Source organism: Aquarana catesbeiana, linkage group LG03 (assembly GCF_042186555.1).
Source record: "Aquarana catesbeiana isolate 2022-GZ linkage group LG03, ASM4218655v1, whole genome shotgun sequence".
Lineage (NCBI taxonomy): Eukaryota > Metazoa > Chordata > Amphibia > Anura > Ranidae > Aquarana > Aquarana catesbeiana.
In genome coordinates this window covers 510,123,671-510,145,691 of record NC_133326.1, presented here as the reverse complement: position 1 = coordinate 510,145,691, position 22,021 = coordinate 510,123,671, and the positions used below count along the sequence as shown (strand labels likewise).

General features: G+C 41.4%; 1 protein-coding gene across 4 annotated transcripts in view; it reads right to left on the bottom strand.

The window, feature by feature from the left end:
- GRIA1 (glutamate ionotropic receptor AMPA type subunit 1) overlaps window positions 1–22,021 on the bottom strand; it is a 462,487-nt gene that overhangs the window by 160,759 nt on the left and 279,707 nt on the right. For all 4 annotated transcript variants that reach the window (XM_073621138.1, XM_073621139.1, XM_073621140.1 and 1 more), the window contains exon 6: window positions 18,356–18,517. In XM_073621138.1, coding sequence (XP_073477239.1) covers window positions 18,356–18,517 — 162 coding nt within the window. The remainder of the gene's footprint in view (window positions 1–18,355; window positions 18,518–22,021) is intronic.

The following is a 22,021-nucleotide window of genomic DNA, read 5'->3' as shown; positions in this document are numbered from 1 at the left end:
GTCCATCCACAAATGGCAGCCTCCACAAGGGGATTAGAAGCAAAATCCAGCAGGAGCTACAGGGTATTAAAGAGAAGAGGGGCGCCTCTAAGTGTAGCAATACGTTGCTAAATGTTGTACCTTCATTAAATGTAACCATCTTGCTACACTTAGAGGCGCTTCTCTTCTCTTTTATACTCAGTTGTGACGTGACACTACTTGTATATTAAGACATCGCTTGTATATCAAGTCAAAATTTATTTTAAAATTTTGCTTGTATTGCAAAACGCTCTTAAACCAAGTTACTCTCAAACTCTTTTTTTTTTTTTTTTAGGCTTTTTCTCCCTGTTTTCACCTTGTGATCTGGCCAGTAACACACCTCTTGTATTCGAGTGCCTACCTACACTCTGGATGAAGGAGCACAGAGGGCACCTTTGGACAGCAGCATTGTCAGTCTGGGGGGGTGTTAGATGTACTAGCAGATTTGCAACATAGATACGCTAACAAATTGAAAACTAACAGTTTTGTTCCTTTAAAGATAAAGATTTTACATAAGTAAATATAAGCTAATTATTGTAAGCACCTCTGTCAGTGGCAAATGGTTTGTCTCATCCCTGTAACTGCTACATCTACAGGATAGCTTGTTCTGTTGAAAAACAACAGACTTACTAGCAGGATCACCAGATGAAAATAAAGGAAAGAAAACCTTAGGCTTTTTGCACACTGCAGCTTAAAAAAGCTCAGTACAGCTTTTTTTTTTTTTTTTACTAAGCTAAAATACAGCCCATTAATTGTAATGTGCCTATGGACATGCATTCTTCAGTAAAAAAAAAAAAATAGAAGAATCTGCTTTTTTGGTCAGTAATTTACGCCTCATGCATGCAAATACGCGCAAATGCGTGCAAATGCCTATTTACATATTGTGCAGATTGAGAATAAGTTTTTGCGCAAAAATGCACATACATGCTAATACATACAAAAAAAATTTGTGAAAAAGTAGATGCTCAACCGGAGTATCATGTGTAAGTGGCCTTTAAAAAAAAAAGAATAAAGCCATCACATATAAGAATTAGTAACCTGCAATATAATAAATGTTTTCCTGTGGGTTTAACCGCTTCAGCCCTGGAGGATTTTACCCCCTTCTTGACCAGAGTACTTTCTACAATTTGGTACTGCATCACTTTAACTGACAATTGCGCAATCATTCAACGCTGTACACAAACAAAATTTGCGTCCTTTTTTTCCAACAAATAGAGCTTTCTTTTGGTGGTATTTGATCACCTCTGCGTTTTTTTTTTGTTTTTTTTTGCGCTATAAACAAAAAAAGGACAATTTTGAAAAAACAAAAACAATATTTTTTACATTTTGCTATAATAAATATCCTCAAAAATCTTTTTAAAAAACAAACTTCTTCATCAGTTTAGGCCAATATATATTCTTCTACATATTTTTGATAAAAAAAAAAAAATCACAATAAGTGTATAATGATTGGTTTGCACAAAAGTTATGGCGTCTGCAAACTATGGTAAAGATTTATGGCATTCTTATGGCATTTTTATTATTATTATTTTTTTTACTAGTAATGGCGGTGATCTGCGATTTTTAGCAGTACTGCGACATTGTCACGGACAGATCGGAGACTTTTGACACTTTTTGAGACCATTGGCATTTATACAGTGATCAGTGCTATAACAATGCACTAATTACTGTGTAAATGTCACTGGCAGGGAAGGGGTTAACATTAGGGACGATCAAGGGGTTAATTGTGTGTTCCCTCAGTGAGTTCTAACTGTATGGGGATAGGATTGACTAGAAGGAGACATATGATTTTTCCTACCTAGTAGGAACAAACAATATGGCTCTGCTACTCTGACAGAACAGGGATATGTGTGTTTACACACAAAAATTCCCCTGCTGGCACTTGTGCATGCGATCGCCTCTGGCGCAGGGAAGGTAAGGAAATGTATTCGTACAGGATTTTGCCCAGGGGAGCCATTCTGCCACAGTATATCTGCGTGACATGGTCAGGAACCCGGTTAAAAAAGGCTGAAGATCTTTTAACCTTCTGTGTGATGCTCCCCCACAGCCCCCCTAATACTCACCTGAGCTCCCCCTCAATCCAGTGATGTGCACAGGAGGCTTGGCTGTCCCAGGACTCCCTCTCCTTATTGGCTGAGACAGCAACGGGAGCCATTGGCTTCCAATGTTGTCAATCACAGCCAGTGAACCAATGAGGAGAGAGAGAGGGGGTAGGGCCGAGCTGCGGCTTTATGTGTCTTATAGACGCAAAGAGCAGGGCCCAGAAATGAGCATGCACCAGTGCCCCAGAGCAAGCAGCTTGCTACTGGGTGCACTGGTCAAGGGTGAGGGGCCAGTAGCACCGGTGGGAGACTAGAGAAGAGGAGGAGGATTGGGACTGCTTTGTGCAAAACCACTACACAGAGCAGGTAACTATGACTTTTTTTTTTAAGTCGATCCTTTAATAAGGCTTAAGTGTTAAGGTGTTGTGAAAATGATGAATGATCCTCTGATGAAGTCACGTGGGCGTGACGCTACGCGTCGGGATTGAGTGATAGGCGAAACCGGAAGTGACGCAGGAGTACGAGCTAGCTCCTCGTGGATTGTTTGTTTGTGAACTATTTTAAAAAGTGAGTTTATCAGTTATATTTTAATAAATATTTTACCAAATGTTACTACACCATCTGAGATCTACCTTACACTTTTATTACTGGCACGAGGAAACTTTATACAGAGGGCTTTATTCATCATAAGGCATCACTAGCCAGACCTACTGAAGAGGGACCCCCAGAAGCCCCCTGGAGGCCGTCTGAAACATCTGACTAAGTTTTATGCTGTTACTTTACAGCAGTAAGGTGAGAGGCTAGTGCACACTGAGTTGTCACCATATTAGATTGACCAGACATCAGCCATTTATTCATTGGTTATGGTGAAGGGAATCATCACCTATCCATCATTTTTTTGTCTTATGAACTATCACTTTGCAATTGCCATTTGCGCCTAGGGTGGCACATGGGACACTTTGATTTCATTGCACTGTATTCGCCTTTGTTTGCTTGCACATCAAATTTTTCACTTATTTCTGTGTATTTTATTCATATTGTGTTGCAATAATTTACTGTGGGAATATTTACACATTTGTATACATTGATTGTCATTTGCACCTGCACTTTAAATTTTAGATTTTTTAGTTGCCATTTATTAATCATCAGCAGTCATCTGACAGCGCAGCACCACCACTTTTACATGATTGCAAAATTTTTTTGTTTGATATTGTAAAGATTACACAATTACTACTATTTGCACTAGCATTACCACTATAGCTGGCAATTTACAAAGTCAAGACCTAGGGCATAGGTGCATGAGCACACGGATGTAAATACAGGCGTATGGGTGAACAGCACAAAATATGCCTGCTCAGAAGTCCCAGATGGTACACGATTCTGCCCATAAGACTTTATTGACAGAATACACTTTACGCACTTATACCCCTGTAAACAATGCTACTTGCATTTATACACACAGACATATGGGTGCAATTGTATGAATGTGAGTTAGGGACCTTAGATTGTAAGCTCCTTGAGGGTATAGGGACTGATGTGAATGTATAATATATATATGTAAAGCGCTGCGTAAATTGACGGCGCTATATAAGTACCTGAAATAAATAAATAAAATAAAATAAATAAATGTAGAAGTTTTGCATTTGGGAAATTACATCTTTATACAAAAGTTCTGCATTTAAAATGAATGCAGTCATCACACCTAAGAACAGGTAAGCTGCAATGTACCGTATTTCATTTTGTTTAAATATGTTTAATCTTAAAAGCATTAGAGCAGTATTAAAACCAAAAGCAAACATTTATTATATCGCAGCTTACCAATTCTTACATGTGATGGCTGCATTCGTTTTCTTTTTGTATGCTTTCTTTCTTCTATTTTTATCTAGTGAAATGTGCTCCTTGTGCTCCTTCATTCAGAGAGGGGGTCACTCCAATAAAGGAGATGTGCCAAAAAAAGCCCCAAAAAAAAAAGAAAGCTTATGCAGCCATACATCTAATGATTGGTAAACTGTAATGTATTCCATTTTTGGTTTGGGTGGTATTAAAGTGGTATTAACCCCCCACCCCCTTCTAAAAATGTAATATATTTCAGCCTACCAAATCTTAGATGTGGTGGCTGCATTCATGTTTTCTTATAAGCTTGTTTCCTTTATTTTCACGTGAACTTCCTGCCAGTAAGTCTGTTATTTTTCAACTTTCTTTAACCTCCCTGGAGGTATGATTATGTCAGATTTTTGAATCTCAAAGTGGAGCATTAGGGGTTATTTACTAAAGGCAAATCCACTTTGCACTACAAGTGCACTGCAAGTGTAAGTGGAAGTGCAGTCTCTGTAGATCCGAGGGGGACATGCAAGGAAAATAAAAAACAGCATTTTTTCTTGCATATGATTGGATGATAAATTCAGCAGAACTTCCCCTCGTTTCAGATCTTCCCCTCAGATCTACAGCGACTGCACTTCCAAGTGCACTTGCAAGTGCGCTTGCAGTGCACTTGTGGTGCAGAGTGGATATGCCTTTAGTAAATCAACCCAATGTTTTGCATAGAAATTTGGCTTTTTATATTGCAGGCCTGTAATTCTTAGTAATAACACACTTATATCCTGTCCAAACAAGATTCTAGTAGACATCCCGGGTATGATAACGTTTGAAACATGAAATCATAAATTAGAATATAATAAATAACTATAAATAATTATAAAAAATAATAATATAATAATAAAATTACCGTATTTATCGGCATATAACAAGAACAGGCGTATAACATGCACCTTCATTTTAGGAGGGAAGTTTCAGGAAAAAAAACTTAAATTTAAAAAAAAAAGAACTTTGAAGCAAAATAAGCGTCAGTACCCATCAATGCAGCCTCACCATTGCCCATCTGCAGCCTCACCATTGCCCATCTGCAGCCTCACCATTGCCCATCAATTCAGCTTGATCAATGCCCATATGCAGAATCACAAATGCCATGAATGCAGCCTAAACAATGCCCATCTGCAGCCTCAACTCAGATTACTGCTGCCTCGGAGGGGACAGGGAGAGAGGTGGGATGAGCGCCATCAGATTACATACAGTGAGAATTGCCTCTTTAATACAAGTCCTGCCTCCTGGACTGGCTTCTATGATAGACAGAACACAGGTCCAATTCCGGCCCAGGAGACGGGACTTCCTGTTACAGAGGCCGCTGAGTAAACAGGAGATTCTCGTTGTATGTAATCTGACAGCTCTCGTCCCGCCCCCCTCCCGGAACCCTCCTAGGCAGCTCAAATTGCAGTATTGGCGTATAACACGCACACGCTATTTGCACCCAATTTTCAGGGTGAAAGGGTGCGTGTTATACGCCAATAAATACAGTAATTTCTCCACGATTAACTATCGCTCAATTCTGCAAGTGTTCTAATTTACCATCGCTGTTTTCTAGCTGGTCTAAAACCACTTTTGACATAAAGGGACACTTTTTAGTTGCTATGGACAATCTCCAGTTTCCAGGCAGAAAGAACAGTATATATAATATAAAACTGCATGCAGGGCATAGGACAAAGCACTGGGGACAAAAGAAATGTGAAATGATTTCATACAGTACTGTAATCTGTAAGATTACAGTACTGTATGTGTTATCTTTTTTGTACTTTTTGAATTTGCTGATGGGCTCCACCCCATGCTTCGCGACGCTTGCAGGGAACGGAGCCCGGAACACAGAGCATCGGGCGGAGGATCCGGAGGAGGACACAGCAGGGGGACATTGCAGGATCCTGGAGAAAAGGTAAGTTACCTGGACCAGGATTCTGCAATGCAATCCCGAGTGTGGCTCGGGGTTACCACTAATGGTACTGAAATTTAACCCCGAGCCACACTTGGGATTACCAACAGGAGGGTAAAGGGCCAATTCACACTAGAATGCAACACGGGAAGACTGCATTCTGTGTGCATTTCCTGCACCGCATTCAAAATGTACTGCAGTTGTGATCTACAGAAGGTGTCAAAATTAAGCAAATGACAACCCAAACACAGGTCGCAAATGCAATGCGCTTGCCCACACTGAATCGCACGGTACAGAAATTTGGGGCAGTTTTAAATTGTAAGTCTGTTAACTTGCTGCACATTTTCACTGGCAAGTTGTACACTTGCAGAGCATTGAAGCACAAGTTCTAGTTGACACTTTTCAAATTTGAAGCAAATTTGCGTGGCAAGTCTATAGCAAGAGCAATGTTGCAGTGGTGAGTCTACAGCAAGAGCTCTGCAAGTCACAGTGACCCCTGTGGTGGGATGACTATTGCACAACATAACTGAACCAGAACTTACAGCAGACTTGCAGAATGTTTGCAAAGAAAGTTGATTTGGAGTCATGCAATGAAGACTTTCTGCAATTGTGCCACATGCTTGTGAATCCTGGCAAGGCTAGCAATAGCTTAGCAAGTTATTTTCAAACTTGCAGCACAATTCCTTGCTATCTGGGACCATGCTATCCAGTTGCAGTCAGTTTCCAACAGAAGTGCACTTTTGGTGCAGTGCCGTGCAGTGCGATTTCAGGCCATTCACAATGAATGGGCTGAAATTGCATCACACAGAACTGCATGTGAATTGCACAGGAACGCACAGCACATTTCTGTGTGATTCCCGGTGTTAGCCGGCTCCCAGGGTTGAGATAAATCATTTAACACCAACAGGGGTGCTTAAGATGTTCAGCCTTTAATCATTTACATAACACCTTTATCCCAAAAGGTAAAAAAAACTGTTGCTGTAACTGCTTAAGTTTTAGTTTAGTTTGCTAGTCAAGTCCATCTAAATCTGCTAGTTTATCTAACACTGCCCTCTCCCCAAGTTGACAAATGCTGCTGTCCAAAGGTGTCTTCTATGTCTTTTCATGCTAAGTTTGGTCCAGGCTGGATTCCAGGTTATACTTATATATATTTTTTTAATATCATTTGACTCTCCGAGATCCTTTAGATCCATAATAAAGATCAACTATGCAGAGTATTCCCTCTTTCATCCCTTCCCCTTGATTGCCCTTTTACTGTACTGTTTTAACCATTTGATACTTCTCTCGGCCCAATGGACTATTAGGTCCATCGCCTCTCTCTTCCTACTCTTATGCCGCGTACACACGGTCGGACTTTTCGTCTACAAAAGTCCAACGGACGCCGACGGACTAAAGCTGGCTGGTAATCCGATCGTGTGTGGGCTTCTCCGGACTTTCAGCAGACTTTTTCAGCCTCAAATCCGACGGACTTTAGATTTGAAACATGCTTCAAATCTTTACGTCGTAACTACGACGGACCCCGAAATCCGCTCGTCTGTGTGCTAGTCCGACGGACAAAAACCCATGCTAGGGCAGCTATTGGCTACTGGCTATGAACTTCCTTATTTTAGTCCGGTGTACGTCATCACGTACGAATCCGTCGGACTTTTGTGTGGTCGTGTGTAGGCAAGTCCGTTCGTTAGAAAGTCTGCTGCAAGTCCGCCGAAAGTCCGCAGGAAGTCTGTCGGACAGGCTGTCGGACTTTTGTAGACGAAAAGTCCGACCGTGTGTACGCGGCATTATTCTCTTTTCTTTTTCTCCTCTCTCCCTCTTTCCCTCTTCCTTTCTCTTTTTCTTCCTTTTTTATGTTCTCCCCCCTTCCTACCCCTTTCCTTTTTTTTTTAAATATGAATACGTTTCATGACTTTAGGTTGTACCAGGCTACGCCTTCTTGTCCATCATATGGGTCCAGCTGCTGGAAGTCCTTGTGGTCTTATTATGTATATATTTGATATTTCAGTTGTATGATGCCTATACATTCTATTCATTTTTGGTTTCTATGTTTAGCCTGGTCCTCTTTGCGCGACACAACCTTCAGTTCGGAATTTGTGTTCTGTGCATGTCATGTTTTGGGCAATAGCCATTACAGTTGACTTCTGGATATTTTATTGTTGTGTCCTTTTCTTTGTGTAAAATGTGAAACAATAAAAACATTGTCACCTCTAATATCATTTGACTGTTTTTATTTCTTCCCTATTTAGAACCATGTATGTGACCCAGAATATCAGATCTGAGCTGCTGGACAGGTTACAAAGATGTTTCAGAATGAGCTAATACTATCTGACACTTAGCATGGTGGTTTTAGAATGTCTATGACAATGCATCACACATACAGTACATGTACCCACTATGCAGCTTTGACTTCCAGATCTCTGTGAAAACCACTTAGATTGAGCCATAATATACTGTTTTGGCTGGTAAATATACCACTAAAATGTTTTGGTAAACAGGCTGCCCCCAGATTATGAACAAGATGGGTTGTAGGTTTGTTCTTAAAGTGGAACTTTACCCATAACAACGTGATAAAAAATAATGTTCTTTAGCAAGGAACATACATTCCATATTAAAAATTATGCTACAAAAATGAGTGTGTGCTGTAAATTGCCTCCAGCATTGCTCCTGTTTCCTTTTGCTGGTGGCTGCCATTTTGCTGAACCCCAGAGCCCATGAACAGAAGTAAATCATAAAGCAGAACTAAACCCATCAATTTAACGGTTTGAAAAAACAGTGACATTCCTGGAATGCCGGGATTCCTAACTGTCACATTTGCTTTTTGTCCATAACCAAACTGTCAAACCATCAAATAGCTGGTGTCATAACTGATCAGAAGTGCAGCACCGTGGCAGCTGCAGATCAAACAGAAGCAGATTTCTTGGCTGTTAGGGATAAGATGGTTTTCTTCCGATTTAAGGCTGTCAGCAGTTTGGCCTCTACAAACTTGGCAGTGCCTAAAAATGAAGAACAACTGAGCATGTGCAGAGCAGGGTGAGGCAGTGTATTACTGGAATTAAAACAGTATAGGCACTTATTTTTAATGTTTTATAGCTAGACCGGCAAAAGAGGCCAGTTCTGAAGTGATCTTGCAGGACTTAATTTTCTGACTAAAGTTCCACTTTAAGTTGAATTTGTATGTAAGTTGAAACAGATACACTTTAAGTGTAACTTCAGCCATAAAATTATTTTTACATTTTGGATAGCATAAGGAAGAGTTAATTGGCCATACAGCGATGTGGCATTGCTGACAGTAGGTGGCAGTATGTGGTGAGCAGCAAGCTGGCTGCCCGGGGTTTCTGTGACCAGTGTGATGTCACACTGCCTCCATTCTGAAGTATGAGTTCTATGTAAGTCTGATGTTTGTAACTCGGGAACTGCCTGCATCTGTTTAACTGCTTGCTGACTGCCGGCCGTCAATTGACGGCCAAGCGGCGCAGCTCTCGTGGCGGGCGGGCGTCATATGACATCCTCGCTTTCCCAGCCCACCAGGGGGCACCGGGTGCGCGTGCCTGGCGGCCGCGATGTCCGCCGGGCACCCGCGATTACCGGTAACACAGCAGGACCGTGGATCTGTGTGTGTAAACACACAGATCCACGGTCCTGTCAGAGGAGAGGAGACCGATGGTGTGTTCCTTGTACAGAGGAACACCGATCGGTCTCCTCCCCTAGTGAGTCCCCACCCCCTACAGTTAGAATCACTCCCTAGCAAACACAGTTAACCCCTCGATCACCACCAAGTGTTAACCCCTTCCCTGCTTGTCACATTTATACAGTAATCAATGCATTTTTATAGCACGGATCGCTGTATAAATGTAAATGGTCCCAAATATGTGTCAAAAGTGTCCGATATGTCCGCCGCAATATCGCAGTCACGATAAAAATCGTAGATCGCCGCCATTACTAGTAAAAAAATAAAATAAAATAAAAATGTTATAAATCTATCCCCTATTTTGTAGACGCTATAACTTTTGCGCAAACCAATCTATATACACTTATTGCGATTTTCTTACCAAAAATATGTACAAGAATACATATCGGCCCAAACTCAGAAAAAAATTTGTTTTAAAGAAAAAAAAATTGGATATTTATTATCGCAAAAGGTAAAAATTATTGTGTTTTTTTTAAACTTGTCACTCTTCTTTTGTTTATAGCGCAAAAAATAAAAACCGCAGAGGTGATAAAATACCACTAAAAGAAAGCTCTATTTGTGGGGAAAAAATGATAACAATTTCATTTGGGTACAGTGTTGTATGACCGCGCACTTGTCATTCAAAATGTGACAGCGCTGAAAGCTGAAAAATGGCTTGGGCAGGAAGGGGGCGAAAATGCCCAGTATTGAAGTGGTTAATCAGTGCAGAAAAGAGAACAAAAATCTGTTGATCCTACCAGAAGTCTTGTGAACTGATAATTTCCTGTGCTCCATGACTGCTCGGAATTCATATAAGTTCCTGGCTATTTCTGAGGATTGCAGAATGCTTCACCCATAATCAGGGGCGTTGCTAGGTCTACAAAAGATCTGGGGCTAAAGCCCATAGCAGCGTAGTAAAGATAGTCATACGCTTGGGTGGGCATACACATGTATACACAGTAATATATGTGTGTGTGTGTATATATATCCCCAGAGAGCCCCCCACTTTCATCAGGGTCCCCAGAGAGCCCCCCCCTTACATCAGGGTCCCCAGAGAGCCCCCCCTTACATCAGGGTCCCCAGAGAGCCCCCCCTTACATCAGGATCCCCAGAGAGTCTCCTCCTTACATCAGAGTCCTCAGAGAGCCTCCCCCTTTCATCAGGGTACCCAGAGGGCCCCCCCACTTACATCAGGGTTCCCAGAGAGCCCCCCTTACATTAGGGTCCCCAGAGAGCCTCCCCTTAAATCTGGGTCCCTAGAGAGCCTCTGCCTTAAAATCAGGGTCCCCAGAGAGCCTCTCCCTTGCATCAGGGTCCCCAGAGAGCCCCCCACTTACATAAGGGTCCTCAGAGAGCCTCTCCTCCCCTTGGGGACCCCTGCAGAGACTCGGGGCTATTGGCCCCAGATTCAGGGCTATAGCCCCAAAAGCCACCCCCTAGCGACGCCCCTGTCCATAATATGGAAAAGAGGAGAGATAAAGGTGTCCTGTCCTTGGGTGATAATGATGCTCCTCCATAGATACAGTACAATGAGTGGTTGTTGTCACAGGAAAATGTGTTACTGGCAGGACCACAAGTGAAAAAAAAAGCAAAAAAAAAAGCCTAAAAATAATGCAGCCACCATATATAAGGACTGGTAGGCTGCAATGTATTACATTTTAGATATGCTTTAAGGGATTTTACTATGCCTGCAAGCTTCTCCACAAATTTTTTTCTTCAGCATTGTTCCTTATGAGGATAGATGTGATAGAGATCATAAAGTCCAGCTTTAGCCTAGACCATGGAGTTGGAACAATTAAAATGTACGCTAGGTTTTTACTGCTGTCTGTGATGTCACGGGGGAACTTTTCTTATGGACACAAAGAGATAAAGCAATGCGAATCGCTAGTAAGGATGCAGAGAGTAATATAGAAGAGAACGGGGAAAGGTCAGAACTTTTTTTTTTATTGCTGTTTGTGCTCTTGTTGAGATGATTACCCTTACTTTCTCTATGACCAACAGGAGAGGAAGTTAGGGGTAATCTTAGTAACTGGGGCCACTGACAGCAATACAAACATGACAGAAGTTCTAACACATCTCCCCAACCTCTCCAAAACCAAATAAAAAAATGATTTAGCTGTAGTTGGTTTTTAATCGCTTGCCAACCAGCCGCCGCAGTTACACTGCGGCAACATGGCTGGGCTGCGCGAATTGCCGTCGTGTTACGTCGGTTCCCTTTTTGTAAACTAGGGGCGCGCGCCCCCAGCTCGCCCACGGAGCCGATGTGAGTGCCCGGCCGTCGCGATCACCGCCGGGCTCCCGCGATCGCTCGGGGCACACGTAGAAACGGGATCTGTGTGTGTAAACACACAGTTTCCTGTACTGTGAGTCGAGAAGTGACAGATCGTCTGTTCATATAGAGTATGAACAGCGATTTATCTCTTCCCCTACACAGTCCACTCCCCCCTTCAGTTAGAACACACACTAGGGAACACATTAACTTCTTGATTGCCCCCTAGTGTTAACCCCTTCATTGCCAGTGATATTTTTACAGTAATCAATGCATTTTTATAGCACTGATCGCTGTATAAATGCCAATGGTCCCAAAAATGTGTGCCTGCCATAATGTCGCAGTCCCGATAAAAATCGCAGATCTTCGCCATTACTAGTAAAAAAAAAAAATTATTAATAAAAATGTCATAAAACTATCCCCTATTGTGTAGAAGCTATAACTTTTGCGCAAACCAATCAATATACGCTTTTTTGCGATTTTTTTTACCAAAAATATGTAGAGGAATACGTATCGGCCTAAACTGAGGAAAACAATTGTTTTTTAATATATTTTTGGGGGATATTTATTATAGCAAAAAGTAAAAAATAATGCGTTTTATTCAAAATTGTCGCTCTTTTTTTGTTTATAGTGCAGAAAATAAAACCACAGAGGTGATCAAATACCACCAAAAGAAAGCTCTATTTGTGGGAAAAAAAGGACGTCAATTTTGTTTGGGTGCAACGTCGCACGACCGCGCAATTGTCAGTTAAAGCGACGCAGTACCGAATCACAAAAAGTGCTCTGGTCAGGAAGGGGTCCGTTGCAGTATTTTATGAAATAACATATGCGTAAATTTAGCCCATATATAAATGTAGCCCATGGCTGCCAACACACAACAATGGACCTACAAACCTTCAGCCTTTTCTAAAGCAGTGCACTACATAGCACTGAGTTCTCGGCATGGAAAGCTAATCTGTTATAATTTTTTTTTTTTTATTCTCAAAGAAATTTAGAAAAAATTGTTTCCTATGAAGAGTTATGCATGCTGAGTGCCAAAAACAGTTTAAAGTGTATCTCTAGGCAACATCTTCCCTGAATAGAGCAGGAAAGCATTGGACCATCTGTCAAGTTTTTATTTTAATCTGTGTCCCCGATGGGCAAATGTACCCTTCTATTTGCTATGTTGATAGGAACTCCAAACTTTCAAAGTTGTCCCCAGAGCATGAGGGGAGATTTTCCAATGGGGACGCCTGTTCTAGGGACATCTGCCTAAAAGGGAATGCCCCTCACTTGTATTGGGTCTCTAGAACATTTAACTTATAGGAATTTTAACCCTTCTCTACTCTAAAACAAACAAAAAAACATTTTGGCTATACTTGATTCTGTTGTTAACCCCCAGTGCTATAGCTTTTCAGCCTCATATATTTCAAAGCAAGACCTACTAACTGCAAATTGGGCATGTAAAGTCTCAGAAAAATGATGGGAAGTCTCCAATATAAAAGAGTAACCACTGTTGTTTTATAGCTTGTGGTCTATGCCAGTGGTCATCAACCCTGTCCTCAGGGACCACTAACAGGCCAAGTTTTATGTATTACCTTGGGGAGATGCAGACTAAAATACTGCAATCACTGCACAGCAAATTATATCACCTGTGATGGATTTCAGTTATCTTGCAAACCTGGCCTGTTAGTGGTCCCTGAAGACAGGGTTGATGACCACTGGTCTAGGTAACCGCGTTGGTTGCTTTATTCTTCAGCTAGCTCTTGTTTGTAGGGTTTTACTTTGAGGTTACATTATGGCAGTCTAATGAATTCCAGCTTGGTAGGTCCATAGCTTACATTCTCTTGTGTCTTTATTAAACCATTGTTTTTATTCTAACAAGCTAAGACAAATTCCGTACACATCGGCAATCTTTCCAAGGAACAGTTCTGGTAAAGAACTAATTGTTACAGAACTAAGGCGATGAGATAAATTTCAGTTTCCTAAGACTGGAAGATATACTTACTTAAGCATTAAATATTATGACAGATATGTGCAGTGAGTCATCACGCCCTGCTTCAGGGTGGAGGGAGCTAGAGCAGGTAATGTTACTAAAAATTGTATGTGAGGTGAGGGATGTCTCTCCCACATGTTGTCAACCATAATAATAATAACTACTCAAGTCTTTGTCATCAGCACTGTCAACAAAGGCCAGTTATTGCTGACGCAATATATACATATATTAATACATTTTATTGTTACAGTTCTCCTCTATATTGGTAGGATTTGAAATTAAACAGTAACATTATTTTTTTTCCAGTGATTTTATTTTATGGGCAAAGGAACTAACAGCAAGGTCATGCAGATGCCTACAAGTAATGATATGTTATAGTTATGGGCCATTCACACTTCTGCATTGTATCACAAAGCATAGCAATGCACGTACTGCGGTGTGGTGCATTGTGTCGCTGTCATTATGAAGTTCTCCCAGTGCACTAATACAATGTGTTCCAACACCCCCGCACTGCAGTGCACCGCAACGTACATGGTGTTCCTGAAAAGCTGTCTATTTTTGGTTGCCTTGTGATACTTTGGCAGCTTATTTAAAATAATGGACTACTTTGACACAACACATGTTAATACACAACACAACACATCTGTGTATATTCATTAAAGTATAAATATAACCAAAAAGGGAGGAGTTATAACTCCTCTCAGGTTAGTCTTTTTTCCTGGTTGCTGGAGATTTTCCTTATTTGGAGATGCAACAGGAGGTGGAAGGAAATTTCCACAAAGTAAAAGGGAATTCTAGTCTTGGACAGTTGTCACCAGAACATTTGTTCCCTCACTTCTTGGTCTCATAATAGCTCCAGAATTTAGGACTGCTTGTTTTATGTTTTGGTGACAGTGGTCACTAGTATCATAAGAGGGTTGAATCCCCCACCGGAGACAAAGACCACAATCTAGCAGATGATCTGACACTTCCCTACTCTAAAATTAAACAACATGTTTGCCTTTACATATACTTTAATGCAATATAATGCAGCACTGAAGCATGATTGGGCACTTTGAGAGGTTACGATACATTCTTTGACATGTGTATGATTATATAAATCAAAACAAGATGGTAAACTCCTGTGCTCACCCAGGAATAAGCAATTTGTTCACAATGATTAGATGATTAGATGGAAAATTATGAAGCACTTGGTTAATTTGCCTGTCAATATAGTAGGGTTTAATATAGTAGTCTGAAATAGTTGTCCTTGTGATAGCAATTCTTTGTTTGGTAATCCAGGGTAATCTGAGGGGTTGATTTACTAAAGGCAAAAAGACTGTGCACTTTTCAAAGTGCAGTAGCACTCTGCAAGTGTAGTTGCCCCAGAGCTTAGTAAATGAGTTAAAGCTTCACTTTGAAAAGAATATCCAATCATGAGCAAGGAAAATAAAAAGAAACAGCATTTTTGCTTGCACATGATTGGATGATGGAAGTCAGCAGAGCTTCTGCTCATTTACTAAGCTCTGGAGCAACTGCACTTGCAGAGTGCAACTGCATAGTCTATTTACCTTTAATAAGGCGCTGCTTGCTCAGAGCCAGCAAGTTTGTGGGTCAGTAGGAGAGATTCTGCATGTGTATCCCTGTAAAAGATTCTGCTGGGTAGCTGTCAGTCAAGACGTTTCAGAGAAATATTGCTCTCCTTCATCAGGATTTAGGTATATGAGGATTCTGGTCATCTCTTTGACACAGTGGCATCGCTAGGGGGTGGCTACTGGGGCTATAGCTCCGAATCTGGAACCCATAGCCCCAAGTCTCTTATCTAGGGTTGGCTCCGGGCTCCATCTGGTCAGCTGGTGGCTGGGGGAGGAACATGACTAGTTAATGTTATCAGGCACAAGTTCTTATCTATATTCAGAAGTTCCAACAATTTAATCATTGTCCTGATATCCACATCTGTACCAATCTGCCAGGCAATGTAATTGTCGGGAAACACAGCCCTCCCCCCAGATGTAATGGGGGGCTTTCTGGGGACCCTGATGTATTGAGGGGGGCTGTGATTTAAGTGGGGATCCACACTCAGATATGTAACTATATATATATATATATATATATATATATACATATACAGATACATACACACACATGTATAATATATACAGCCCAAGCGTATGACTTTCTTTACTTTGTTGCTATGGGCTTTAGCCCCAGATCTTTTGTAGACCTAGCAATGCCCCTGCTTTGACACCTTAGTTTTAATCTTTTGTATACTCAGTTTACGATCTGAAAAGAGGACCAGAGGCCTCTTACTATAGACCTAGTGAGAAACTCTGCCTAGCAGGTTATTTCAGACTGCTATATCAAGTCCTCTAATGCCGCATACACACAACCGTTTTTTCCGTCGGAATAAACTCTGAAGGTTTTTCCGACAGAGTTCCGACGGCGTTCCGCTGAAACTGTTTTGCATACACACGGTCACACCAAAGTCCAACCGTCCAGAACGCGGTGACGTACAACACGTACGATGGGACTAGAAAAAGGAAGTTCAATAGCGAGTAGCCAATAGCTGCCGTCTCATACTTGCTTCAGAGCATGCGTCGTTTTTGGTCCGTCGGAACAGCATACAGACCAGTGGGTTTCCTAATAGGAATTGATTCTGTCGGAAAGATTTAAAACATGTTCTATTTCTAGGTCCGTCAGAATTTTCGAAAGAGAAAGTCCGATGAGGCCCACACACGATCGGAATATCCGATGAAAAGATTCAGTCGGACTTTTCCTGCCCGAAAGTCCAACTGTGTGTATGCAGCATTATACTGATTAAATAAGCCGAGTGCTTGGTATTTTTCTAATTTTTGGATTGGTACTATCTAATCATTGTGAATACACTGGGGGTTATTCACGAAAGGCAAATCCACTTTGCACTACAAGTGCAAACTACAAGTGCAAGGTGCACTTGAAATTGCACTTGAAAATTAAACGTTAGCAGCTACAAATAATGTAGCTGCTGACTTTTAATAAAAGAACTCTTACCTGTCCAAGGATCTAGCGCTGTCTTACCCAAGCCGCTTCTTCATCGGCCTTCGAGTCCCTGTTATGTTTACTTTAGTAAGCCGGCTGTAACTCCTTGTGGCTATACAGCTGGCTTCTCACTGCGCATGTGTGAGCCACGCTGTGCTTTGTGAATGGTCCCGTAGTCTTCTGGGACCTGACGTGTCCCAGATGGCTGTGGGGGGGGCAAACATTCACTCTGATCATCTAGAAAGTGGGAGCGGTTACCTGTCAAAACCAGGTAAAGTTCCAAAAGATGAAGAAGAGTGGGAGAGGAGGCAGAAAAGCAGAATGTCCCCTTTTGGGTGAAGTTCCGCTTTAAAGACCTAAGTGTTAGCATCAGCATGCTCAGTTTTGTTCTTAAAATACTATTTTATGTTGCATAGAGCGTATTATACCCCCGCGAGGCTGTATAGGTTTGGTCGAAGACCAGACGGCAAGTGCCCCAGATGTTTGGAGACAGGAGATCTTATACACATGATGTGGAGATGTCCAAAATTAGCAAGATACTGGCCTGAGGTTGTAAAAGCTATAGAATCCAGGTTTAAAGTTAAACTAGATCTAGAGGATAAGATGTGTATTCTGGGCCTAGTAGGGGAAAATATAGGGAACACTAATACAACTACTGCCATAGTAAGGTGCTTATATCAGGCCAGAAAACTGATAGCGCAATCCTGGCTTTCAGCAACACCCCCAACTCCGGAGGAATGGCTCAGGACAATGGATTCCTTGGTCTGGACAGAAAAGACCATATATACTAGAAAGAATAGCTACAATAAGTTTATTAAGATATGGAGGCCTTGGCTGCAAGGGCTGAGCACCCGCCATCTTTTTCCAAATTTTCTGTAGACATAAGAAAGTGTTTTTTGTGGCACGGGGAATAAAGTATATTACAGTTGGACTTGGAGAGAATGAGTAAACCTACCTGAGATACTGGCTGGAATTAAGGCACAATATGATTCAGTGCAAATAATTTTTTATTTAAGTGGGGGGGGGGGGGCGGGGGTAATTGTTAGCAGGGAGGGGGGGGGGGGTAAGTAAGGGATAGTAATAGAAGGGAAGGGAGAGGGAAAGAAAAAGGGGAATAAAATGGATTTAATAGTGAATGAAGCAGTGAAATGCTGTTATAATGTCTACATATGTACCACAAACTGTGTTTACGTGTATTTTTCTTATGGATTTCAATAAAAAGGAGATTTAAAAAAAAAAAAAAAAATACTATTTTATGACATCTGAGTTGTGGTGCACCATGTTGTCAAATAATATGTCAGCTATGTTTTTTGATCTATCTATGTGTGTGTCTTATAATGTATCTCTACATGTATACGATATAGACTGCTAGTTTCAGTGTACATGAAAATAGAACTTATCAGTTCAAAATTACATTCAGTGAGTTATTATTATTATTATACAGGATTTATATAGTGCCAACAGTTTATGCAGCGCTTTACAACATGGGGGCAAGACAGTACAGTTACAATACAAATCAATACAGGAGGAACCAGAGGGTCCTGCTCGTTAGAGACTACAATCTAGAGTTCACAAAATTGTCATTGCTATGTCCCTGTAAAAAACCCAGGACAGCTTTGTAATCTTAGAGGTTTACCTTTGGTTTCTTCCAGTCTACACGAGGTTGTTCCCGACCATCATAGGATTTCCATTGCTGCAATATCTGCGATACCCTGGCGTCCGTATAGTTAACAAGCTGAAATCCTGTAACATTGGCTCCTGCTTCTTGAAATTTCTGCAGTTCAATGTCCATGAAACCCTAAAATTTCCAAAGAAGATATTTTTTTTATCTATTCAGAGAACACTATAAGCTGTTAAAAATTTTTGGATCCATAGCAAAACACCCCGCATATTTAACAGAGATTAAGGGGTTGATTTACTAAGGCCCCTTTCACACTGGGGCAGTGGGGGCGTCGGCGGTAAAACAGCGCTATTTTTAGCGCTGTTTTACCGTCGTTTTTGCGGCTGTATTCGGCCGCTAGCGGTGCGGTTTTAAAAAGGGTTAAACCCGCTCGTACAGCGCGGCTATAGCCGCGGTATTACCGCGGTATAGCCGCGCTGTCCCATTGATTTCAATGGGCAGGAGCGGTTTAGGAGCGGTGAATACACCGCTCCTTCACCGCTCCAAAGATGCGGCTGACAGGACTTTTTTTACCATCCTGCCAGCGCACCGCTTCAGTGAGAAAGCCCTCGGGCTTTCACACTGAACAAACAGCGGAGGCTGTTTAGGGGCGGTTTGCAGGCGGTATTTTTAGCGCAATAACGCCTGCAAACAGCCCCAGTGTGAAAGGGGCCTTAAGGTAAATAGACTGTGCACTCTGCAAGTGAAGTTGTTCCAGAGCTTATTAAATAAGATACATTTGTAAATAGCATCACCTGCAAGGAAAATAAAAACACTGCATTTTTGCTTGCACATGATTGGATGATGGAAGTCTGCAGAGCTTCTGCTCATTTACTAAGCTCTGGAGCAGCTGCTCTTGCAAAGTGCAACTGCACTTTACAGTGCAAAGTCCATTTGCCTTTAGTAAATCAACCCCTATGCACCCTCTTCTATAAAAGCAGGACAGTTTTAAGAATCACTTATAATGAAAAAGATAAATAGGCTTTGCCTGCTAAGCTATTTCTGAACTAACATGCCTAAATGTCCTGTTGATCCTGTGGCTTCAATACATTATGTAAAATCTGCCTGTGACTGACTGCACAGAGCTCACATTAAAGGCAACTTTTTTTTTTAGTTTTTAACCACTTCACCTCTGGAAGGATTTAACCCCTTAATGACCAGGCCATTTTTTGCGATACAGCAGTGCGTTACTTTAACTGACAATTGCGCAGTCGTGTGACATTGTACCTAAACAAAATTGACATCCTTTTTTTCCACAAACAGAGCTTTCTTTTGGTGGTATTTGATCACCTCTGCTGTTTTTATTTTTTTTCGCTATAAACAAAAAAAGACCGCCAATTTGAAAAATAAAACAATATTTTTTACTGCTATAATACATATCCATAATAAATATATATAAAAACAAAATGTATTCATCAGTTTAGGCCAATATGTATTCTTCTACATATCTTTGGTAAAAAAAAAATCCCAATAAGCGCATATTGATTTCTTTGCGCAAAATTTATAGTGTCTACAAAATAGGAAATAGATTTATGGCATTTTTATTTATTTATTTATTTTACTAGTAATGGCGGTCAGTGATTTTTAGCGGGACTGCGACATTGCGGCGCACAGATCGGACACCTAACTGATATTTTTGACACTTTTTTGGGAACCAGTGCATTATTACAGTGATCAGTGCTAAAAATATGCAAGGACATTGTATAGATGACACTGGCAGGGAATGGGGTTAACATCAGGGGTGATCAAGGGGTTAAATGTGTTCCCTGTTTGTGTTTTCTAACTGTACGGGGGACTGTGTGACTGAGGTAACACAGAAATCCGTCTTCCTGCATAGCAGGAAGATAGATCTCAGTGCCACCCCCTGACAGAACAGAAATCTGCCTTGTTTACTTTGGCAGATCCTCTTTCTGTCTCTGCGGGGAACAATCGCGCACCCACGAAAGCTAGTGTACGAATCGCCGTACCGTTAAGGCGATTTGCACAGCCGAGCCACCTTGCCGCGGTATATCTGCGGCGGATGGTCAGCAAGTGGTTAATAGAATAAAACTGGATGTAGAAATTTCGTTTTTTCTCATTTTTCTCATTCAGCCAGCAGGCTGAACAAAAGAAAGCTTACAGATTCCTCCATCCACACAAACAAGGTGGATGGAGAAATCCCCCCTGGCAGGACATTGTATTCTGACAGCAGGATCTATTGCTTTTAAACTACACTAATCAGTGGCTGCAGCCGCTGATCAAGAAAACATTTTCAATGAGTCCCTTCAACAGCAGTCAATCAAACAACACACTGATCAGTTTACAGCCAGCTTTCCTATTAGATTTTTGATTTGTGTCTGTAGCTCCATTGGAGAGATTTTCCCCCACTTCCTGTCTCTCTGACAACAAGTAGGGGAATTAGTTGACTCCTTCTGTGCGCTCTTCCAAAACAAAACTAAGTGGAGGTGCTGTCTTTGGTAAGGGGTGCTGTGTTTTGGTAAAAAGCATTAGTAAATTACTGATTGGCTGGATTGCTCACTGCTCAGTGATCCCTGTGACTGCTCTTCAAACATCATTTTTAAAATGATTAATTAAATAAGGTTTTCCCCCTTTGTACCCCTTTTGCTTCTGAGTCTTGCCTATCTTTGTACAGCCTCGTTAAGGCATCATTTACACTTGTGATTGGGGATAGTAAAAGGGCACGGTCCAGTCACTACCCCTAAGCCGAATGTGACCCATTCAAACAATTAGGGGAGCCTTGCAAACTCATGCAAAGCAAGCAATCAGGGCACACAGGGTTGCTGATTGCAGGGTTGTTGCAGGGTTTAATATAGGGCCAAACTTTTTTTTTCATTTTTGGATAGAGTAAGGGAGGGTTACAGTCCCTACAAGGTTTATTTTTGCCATTGGGAAGATTTACCTTCACTTCTTGTCCCATATCCAAACAGGAAGTGAAAGGAAATCTCTTGGGGGCCCCCCAGGTCACCAGAACTTGTGTCCCCATTAGAAGATTTTCCTTCTTATACTTTTCTGGGGACAGCCTAAAATTTGGGATTTTCTTTTACTTTCAATGATTAATGGTAAACAGAACAAATAGAGAGGGTGAATCTTCCTGATGGGGACAGAGGCAGCAATAAAAACTGACGGGTGTTGTAATCCATCTCCACTCTATCCAAAACTAAAAAAAGTTTTGCTTTTAGTTATACTTTAAAGCAGGAGTAGGCAACCTCGGCACTCCAACTGTGGTGAAATTACAAATCCCATCATGCCTCTGCCTCTAGGAGTCATGTCTGTGATTGTCAGGGTCTTGCAGTGTCTCATAAGACTTGTAGTTTCACCACAGTTGGAGGGCCGAGGTTGCCTCCCCCTGCTTTAAGGGGTTAAAACAGGAAGTGAGGAGGACAACACAGATTGCTCTTCGAAGGCAGCACACACATGTAAATTAGGTGTAAAGGTGTAAAGGTCTTAGACACTTCTTAATAATATGCATCCAGTCCAGAGTTGTCTACACATCATTGCTCTGGACTGGTTTCCTGGTAACATGTGGACCATATTGTGTGTTGGCACAGCCACTTGTAGTCTCCACCAGGACTTTATGTGACAATGTAGGAGCATAATTAACCACTTGCCGACCAGCTGCCGTAGTTTTACTGCAGCAGAATG